This window comes from Wasmannia auropunctata, unplaced genomic scaffold (assembly GCF_000956235.1).
Source record: "Wasmannia auropunctata unplaced genomic scaffold, wasmannia.A_1.0 LD336116.1, whole genome shotgun sequence".
Lineage (NCBI taxonomy): Eukaryota > Metazoa > Arthropoda > Insecta > Hymenoptera > Formicidae > Wasmannia > Wasmannia auropunctata.
The window spans coordinates 340,798-349,527 of record NW_012026774.1 but is presented as its reverse complement, the minus strand read 5'-3'; the positions used below and the strand labels follow the sequence as shown (position 1 = coordinate 349,527).

At 37.0% G+C, this 8,730-nt stretch overlaps 1 protein-coding gene across 1 annotated transcript in view; it reads left to right on the top strand.

Annotated features, from left to right (window-relative positions):
• The first annotated feature begins 2,451 nt into the window (after positions 1-2,451).
• The window catches only part of LOC105459202 (fatty acid synthase-like), a 34,831-nt gene continuing 28,552 nt past the window's right edge, over positions 2,452-8,730 (top strand). Inside the window, exons 1-3 of the mRNA XM_011705435.1 lie at positions 2,452-2,655; positions 3,328-3,488; positions 3,666-3,983. Coding sequence (XP_011703737.1) covers positions 2,652-2,655; positions 3,328-3,488; positions 3,666-3,983 — 483 coding nt within the window. The 5' untranslated portion in view covers positions 2,452-2,651. The remainder of the gene's footprint in view (positions 2,656-3,327; positions 3,489-3,665; positions 3,984-8,730) is intronic.

Here is an 8,730-nt window from a genome sequence, read left to right as displayed (position 1 = left end):
CACGCGCCGCCCACTAGGCGCGCGGGGACGGTGCCTGCGGTCCGCGGCGGGCGGGGGTATCTCGCCGCGCATTCAGATTCGACGAGCTTTATATATTGATATCTCGAAAACTATTGCGAAGATCGCAAAATGGTAGAGGACTTTTTTGTTCAGTTTTATCCACACTATCTCCCCACAAGCGCTGTACCATTGAGTATGAGACACCCTGTATATGTGGCGGCACTACCGTATATACAACAGATATGTACAAATATCTTGCGAATAATGGAAAAGGACAATGACATGCTGACAGTGCTACTAAATCATCTTAACGGATTATATAAACCGACAAATAACAAACGCGGACTAATAGACGCAATAGGCACCGTCGGAAAAACGTTATTCGGCATAATGAATGCGGATGACGCAAAACTAATAGACGAACAGCTAACGCTAATACAAAATAATCAACAGACGTTACAACACGCCGTAAAAAATCAACTTAAAATACTAAACGTCACGCTAGGGCATTTAACCGATGTAGAGCAAGCCGTAGATTACAACGAAAATTTAATATTAAACGCAACCCGCCGGATGGAGTGGCAACTAGCAAAATTTACTCAACGCGAAAATATGAACGAACAGTTATTCGTTCTGACGATAATAATCGCGGACTTGACTAAAGACGTCGAGAATATAATTGACTATATAACGTACGACTGATGAAGCGTACAACGAACTGATAATAACACGATTACTACCACTAGAGACTATCATCGCAGAATTGCGAGAAGCCGCGACTCAATTAACCAACGGACTGCATTTTCCTTTCCGAGTACAATTAGAAAATTGACAGAATTATATGAAAGTAAACGCATACTACGCGGAACCTAACGTTTACACTATACTTAGATTTCCCGTGATAGCATACCCTTCATACAAAATTGTAAAGGCGATTCTTTTCCCTCATCAAAACGTAATAATGTTTCTGTTTTTTTAAAAGTAAATCAGCCCATAGTGGCCATTGAAAAAGAAAATCATTACATGTTACTGAACAAAAAGGAATTAGCCAAATGCATGCGGGATGATGCCACTTATACTTGCGAGCGAACTTTACCCGTCTATCATACTAGGGCGGACGCACCATGCAAGGTGCAAATTTTCGTAAATGTCCCGGGACAACTCCAAAACTGCGAAATAAGACGCATATTATCGAACATCACGTTGTGGATCACATTAACGGAACCGCAAACCTGGTTGTATTCAACCGCCCAGAAACAAAAAATAAACATCGAGTGTAACAACCGGAAAAGAAAATTACTATGTGCGGTACCGGTAAGATGACATTAATAGGAAATTGTAAATTGACTACACCTGACATTACGCTGACAACACAGCAACAAATTTACACATCCAACATACAAACGCATCTGTCAGAATTTAACTTAACACTTGTAAAAAACAACCACGTAGAAGGCTATACCAGACTGCGTGACCAACCACAACTGAAACCTATAATTAAGAGCCCGACCGAATTACAAAAATTAAACATAGAACTAGATGAAGTAAATAAGCAATTAGATAGCTAGGGCGCATTGTTTACAAGTAAATACTTAATTCCTACTACAGGTAGTAGTATAACCATTATAATCACATTAGGTGTAATATGCCATAATAGGCGTAACTGTTTATATAATTAGGCGATGTAAGAAAAAGATCACTGAAGAAACCCACGAGGACCCGCGATCCTCGTATAAAAATAGCGACGTAATGTTATACCAGATATAAGAAACGATTGTAAACAATATTCGGGAATTCAAAATGTAAATTAGTAATAGAAAGAAAATTCGTATTTTCATTTTCTTTTCCCAAAGAGGGAGGAATGTCGCGAGGCCGATGCCCTCGCGACATTCCTCGTTAAATTAATTCGGTTTTATAATCACTGAGGTGAAGGTGCTTAAAGAAAGTAAATCTGTGAGATCAAATAAAATAAAGAGCTGATATATTTCGAAAAGTAACAAAGTGTCGGAGTTAATTATTCAAGTAAAAGTGAAGTCCTGTTCCCCCGCGGATCCTCTTGTGCCATACCCCTGGGCATAACAGACGTTACAAGTAACATGTTACTTCCAAACTTTGTATGAAATATTACATTATGAAGAACACCATCACAACTCGATTTTATTATCAACACTAAAATATATAAACTGAGCAGTTTTCAAACAAGAACACATAAACAGCCTGCACGACTTGTTAGTACTATCTATTGAATTTAACATAACTGTCTAAAAAGCAAGTAAATATTGGATACTAGACTATATTGGACATATTGGACAAAGTTACCTTAATACATTACAATAAAAACATTTTAAGTAAAATAGACAAAATACATATAATATATTTCTTCTTTGTTAAAGTTATTTTATGAAAAATGAGAAATACAAATGTTTCTTTTCTTTCTACTAATACAGGTACAAAGTCGATCAGTAGACGCAGAGTACATATCTTTGCTACATCATATTCATAGCAATAACATAGAAGGACATAATTTTAGAGGATATGTGATAACTGGATCTAAAATATCTTATAATACAGTTATAAATAAAGTAAGACATTATCCATATACAAGACCGATTTGTTTCATTTTTTCTGGGTTAGGATCTCAATGGTTTGGGATGAGTAAGTAAATATATTATTATTTTGAATGTTTCATAGAACATTGAGACATCTTATGTATATGATGTTTTTATATCCCAATTTATGATGGCATTATTTTAAAATTGCTTTAAGACGTTTTATACAATATTTAGTCATTTTACTAAAATAAAAATTAAACAGAAACACATTAACGAAAGAAATATACGAAAGAGTAACTGATGTTTGATTCTTTATCCTTCTATAGAAAGAATTAGGCAATAAAGGAGACTAAAACTCGTTGACAGTTTTTACAATTTCGATTTTTTAAATTAATTATTGTAAAGAAACTATACTAATGGTAGAGTTTCTTCACAATAATTAATTCAAAAAGTCGACATTGTAAAAATTGTCAACGAGTTTAGTCGTATTTTAGCCTTTATTGCCTAATTCTTTCTGTACTAATTCTTTGTGTACTAATGGTAGAGAGCTCTTCCTCTACATTTTTATGCAAAAAACAATTCTGTATATTGTATTGTTTCTTTGTAGTAAATAAAATACAAACATACTACACTTGCCAACTTGTTTTGATATTGAAATCAATTAATACATATCATGATGCCTGAACAACAAACTCCACAACTTTTTCATTGTTTCTTTTTCTATAAATACAAACTGAATGTAATATAAGCTTTTAATAGCTTAAAATTTTAATAGGTCAAGCTCTAATGAAACTTCCAGTGTTCGCTAAAACAATCCAAAAATGTAATACTATTTTGGGATCTTATGGTATAAACTTCATAGATATCTTAACAAATAAAAATAAAAGTATTTTCGACAATATTGTGAATTTATTCTTAAGTCTTGTCGGACTGCAGGTAAGAAAAAGAAAAAATAAATATAAATATATTTATATATTTATATTAATATAAAAATAAATATAAATATATTTTATTATACCATAAAATATGATTAAAGTTATATCTCATAACATTAATTTCAACTTAAAATAAATAGATAATAGAAAATAAAGATATTTCTTTTATGTATCACAGATTGGAATAGTCGATCTTTTAACATCCATTGGTATCGTCCCTGACTTTATAATCGGTCATTCTATTGGTGAACTAGTCTGTGGATATGCAGATGGATGTTTGACAGTCGAAGAAACAATTCTTTCGGCATATTTTATCGGTTTAGCGCTTTATGAGTCGAAAATAATTAATGGTTCCATGGCCGAAATTAATCTTAATTTTGAAACCATAAAAGATATCTGTCCTTCGGACATTGACATTGCATGTTATAATAATTCATCTAATTTTACTGTGAGCGGACCAACAGATTCTATAAAGTCATTTCTCGTCAAACTACGGGTATATTATTATTTAAACAATATATTTTTAGCTAACTTTCTTTAAAGACCGTAGCTGATTATTGGGTCAAAAATATCCTTGGCTGAAAAGAAATTTGAAACGTATTAAATGAAAAAATACAACAAAGAAAAATTAAGGACAAAAGAGGTTAATGAGAGACAAGCGCAGTATTAAGTGCGCAAAAAAAACAATTTTTTATAATACTTATAAATACATAGAAATCTAAATGTTTCGGCTCAGGTTTGAGTCATCTTTAGTTTGATTGGAATAATGTCGAGATTTTGAACGAGGAGATGTATTATAATAAACGATTAATCTCTAAAATGATTTTTATTAAACAACATAATGGACTTACAAAATGATACCGAACTCCTTGTTCCAATATATTTCGACATCATAAAATAACGATGTTCTTCCATTATGTAGGAGAGAAGGGATCTATATTATGTCTTCTCTCTCGACGTTTTAATAATTATTGTAACTGTCATGGCTCAACCAGTTCCAATCCTTTTATCTCTCTCTCGCTCTCTCTCTATGTAAGTCATTTAATTAAAGTTATCATTTATTTTATTTTAACAATATTGAAATGGTGGACTCTCTAATTTAAAAATTGCAATAAAAATTAAGGCCTATGAAAATCAAAGCAGCTGTCGGTGCTTAAAATGTATATTAAAAAATATTACATCAATGCATTAACAATACGATCGTTTCGATTTGGAGTTATCTTCAACGCAAAAAGAATATAAGAGATCAATCGATGGTCAATTAACGCTCTTATATTCTTTATGCGCTGAAGGTGACTCTAAATCAAGTCAAAACGTCCGTGTTGTTAATGCATTGATGTAATATTTGTAAATATTTTATTTTATTTAGTTATTTATTTATTTCTTCTATAATTTTTAATTTTCTTTGGTTAGAATAACTACTTATCTGTTTTAAATTTATTTATTGGTGTATTAAGGATTTTAGCTATGGACCTTTACGTTATTTTAATTATGGACTTTTATTCGCTCTGATCTAATGATTATTTTACCATTTGATTGCCGTGTAAGAAAAAGGGACTGGTACTATATGAGGAAACGTAATTTATTCACTAAAGAGGATCCACTTCACGGATTAAAATGTCTGATTTTATTGTATCGTGCGTAATTATGTACCAAATTGATTTTCATCATATATTTGTATATCATATATTTGCGTAATTATGTAATATATGATATTTATGATTTAAATTAAAATTATAACGATAATGGAACTGTTACGCCAAGCTGGGTGTAACGTGCTAGTAATCTTGAACAGTAATGGTAAAAAAGACATATTATGAAGCTACTTAAACGTACAATTTATAACAGACGTTTCGACCCTTTTACATAGCGGTCATTCTCAGTGGACATATAACGTATTAAATAACTAACCTTATGTACAAGTAAACGCATTAGGCTTGCAATGTATAAAAGTAAATGTTTTACAATTCTTGTCTTGGTTTCTAGACCTTTTGGAAAGCATCATCCTTAGTCCGTGATTTACAAAAAAGTGTATGTTAGAATATCTAGAAATAATGTAACTATAAGAGGAGAGCACACGATGGTAACAATCAAGAACGAGAATAAATAAATAACTGAATAAATAATAAATAGATAAAATTGTATAAAAATAAAATAAAATAAAATTATAAGTTATGAAAAATCATCTTGATAAAATGTGTGTAAACAAGAATATAAAAATCTAAAAAAGTTGAACATAGTCATTTTTCTAAAAGTGTGTATAACAGAAAGAAAATGCTATTAAGTAACAACAAAAAAAACATCAAAAATAAAATTTGAAAACCTTACATTATTTAGAACATATTCATATTCTTTAATCGTTACTGACATGTGCACGTTTTAAGAAGGAAAAGTGTAATGATGGGAGAGCGACTAGTAGAGACATTGAGAAAGGGATTGGATGTGAAAAGGGTAGTAAAGAGTGGTGGAACTTATGTAGAAAAGGCCTCAAGAATGGGGAGATAGGAATCCGATAATAATTCCGATAATAATTAAATTAAAATTATTTTTTCACGCTCTAACAACGGCGTAGGCTCGTATTAGCAACGTTTTCGTAAATATTTGCTTATAATTTTGTTTAAATAAAATCTATATTACCGTTTTCTTGAAAGAAAAATATAAATATGTAATATTTGTGGAGGTAGACGAACCGTCATATTGCTTGCTCGCTTCCGCTTTCTTTCGCAGAGAGAGAGAGAGAGAGAGAGAGGTGATTGGATAACTTCATGGTAAAAATGGATAAGAGTGTAGCTCCACTTGTATGTACAATATATTTACAGATTATGTACAAAATAATTTAAGTTTTCGAATGGGACCCTGGAAGGTTTACGCCTGGCTCGTCTACCGCTTCCGCTCAAAATATCTACAGCAGTGCCCTAATGTAATGGATAGCCTCTAGCGGAGTTTATCGGCGAGCGCTAAAGGCAGGACCGGTGGACCCAGTGAGAAATGGTTTTCAATTCGACGTTGAATTGATGTCGAATTGATGTCGAAATCATCGCATATCGACATCAATTCGATATCGAATTGGCGATCATTTCTCATTGGGGAGTCCCCGGCGGCGTGCGTACGCCTCTGTCTCCAGTCCCAGGTCGCTACCGGACGATAGTACTTCCTTGTTTGCTGTCTCGCAGAGGCACTGTTCCGCAAAGTATCCTCGCTGGGGTGCGTTCGGATTCCTCTCTCAGTATGTAGCCGCTGTGTGACTGGTGAGAATGGGGTTTAGTTATTAGAAGACACTCAGGTGGCAAGGAATCCGAATGGTGATTGGAAGATATACGGGTGGGAATCTGAACGCGTCTCTAGTAATAACAAGAGTAGATGGATTATGACTTAATAATTAATAATTAATTTTAATTTTTTTTTAATATCTTATCTTTTTTATCATAAATTTTTTACCGGTAATATATTGCAGGGTATATTTAAAAAAAATTGCAAAGGAAAAGAGTCAGTCTGACAAGGTGGTTAGCGAGCAGATCGAAGAGGATTTTAAAGTATGTTTATTTTTATTTTTTATTTTCTAAATACATAAATTTTTTGTATATACATTGTCACGTGCTCCGCGAGGTTGGTGATTCGCGCGGGCGCGGATCAAAAACGGAAAGAGGAAAATCGTGAACGCTGTCGGGAGGGGAGGGTGTTAGCCCTCTGATGTAGGTCCCTCCTGCGATCGATGGGGAGTCGCGACGCGAGAGTTGGGTGCCAGACGTGCTCGGGGGCAACGTCGCTCGCGAAACTCAAAGCCACCGATAGCGCGGAAACGATACGGGTATTCGACGATACCCAAAATGAATGCTTCTCCCGAAGTCGGTCGCGTAAGGGCCGGCTGGCTCTACCTAACGGCAGAAAGGCAGGGCGGAAACGAAGGGCGAGTTACGTGATTTTCGACGGGATAATGAGAAGCGGGCGAAAGAATAAAGTCAAAAGTAAAGTGAGAAAGAACACTTTAATAAACGCTTGGTACGGCGATAATAAAGGCTCCCGTAAAGATAATTAACAAAAAAAGGAAAAAGAAAGAAAAGACTACTTGTCGATATGCGGCAGAAAATAATCTAGCGACTGGTTTAAAAGGAAAAAGTGCCAGCAACGGAAAACGCAGTAACAATAATGAGTTCGATCCGATACCTCGTTCGCAGAGGGACGCACGGCCTGGTGTGATAGACGGGCGCATGCGCACGCCCGGATCGGCAACCGGAAGTAGCGCGGCGCACAACTTAATCGACTCCGCCTGAGCTAAATTACATAAACTCGAACCGGTAGACAAAAACGCGATCAGACCGACACGGCATTAGAGTACGATAAAAGAATCTATCTCGGTCCGACGCAGGCACCGATAATAGTCAAGAATACACGCACGGAGTAGCCTCAATAACAGGCTCGCAAGACAGACACACGTACGGAAACGAAAAACGAACACTGAATTCCTTGCGTCGAGGCACAACGAAAGCACACGCACGAGGGATATACGCGAAGACGCTAAGTACTCGCGGGCTCACGAATACACGCACTTACAATAAACTTGCGCACTCGTGCACGAGGGCTTTGCGGCACATTCGCGGGGGCGATCTCCGGGCGGCTCGATATGCGACTCGCGACACTTTCGGTAGCCCACGGCAGAGTCCCGTAAGAATCCTCGCACTTGAGGACGGACGCCGACAACCAAATACTACGAACCACGTGTCGCCAAAAGGGCACACGAGACTCGAACACGAAAATGGCGTTTCCGTCCGCAGAGTGCGAATGGGATCCGCGACCTGCCCGTGGCTTTACAGCACTCGGAGATAGAGGATCATCTCACTGGCACGATCTCCTTCTTGACGTCCTCGGTCAAAGGTCCGGGCCGGCAGCCTTCCGTCTCGTTCGCTCTCTGTCTTTCTCTCTCGCTCGGTTATCGCTCGCTCCTCGACTTGATCGCACGCCGTGGTCGCTTGCACGCAAAAGCGGCGTAGATACGCGTTTGATACGCGATCAATGCCTGCACCCTCAGCCCGGGAGTGCGCAACTTAGCGGCGCACACGGTCGCGACCAGTCATGGCGCCGCGGGGGTCCCGCCGTGGCACGGGCGTAAATGGCGACTTTTTCTACGGGCGCCTCGCGTCCTCGCGAGGCCACCTTATCTCCTGGAAGTGGCGGCGTGGCATCTGGTGGGCGCGTCCTCCGCCCTTTACTCCGGGACGACTTGGCCACGTCGTCTCGGCAGCTCT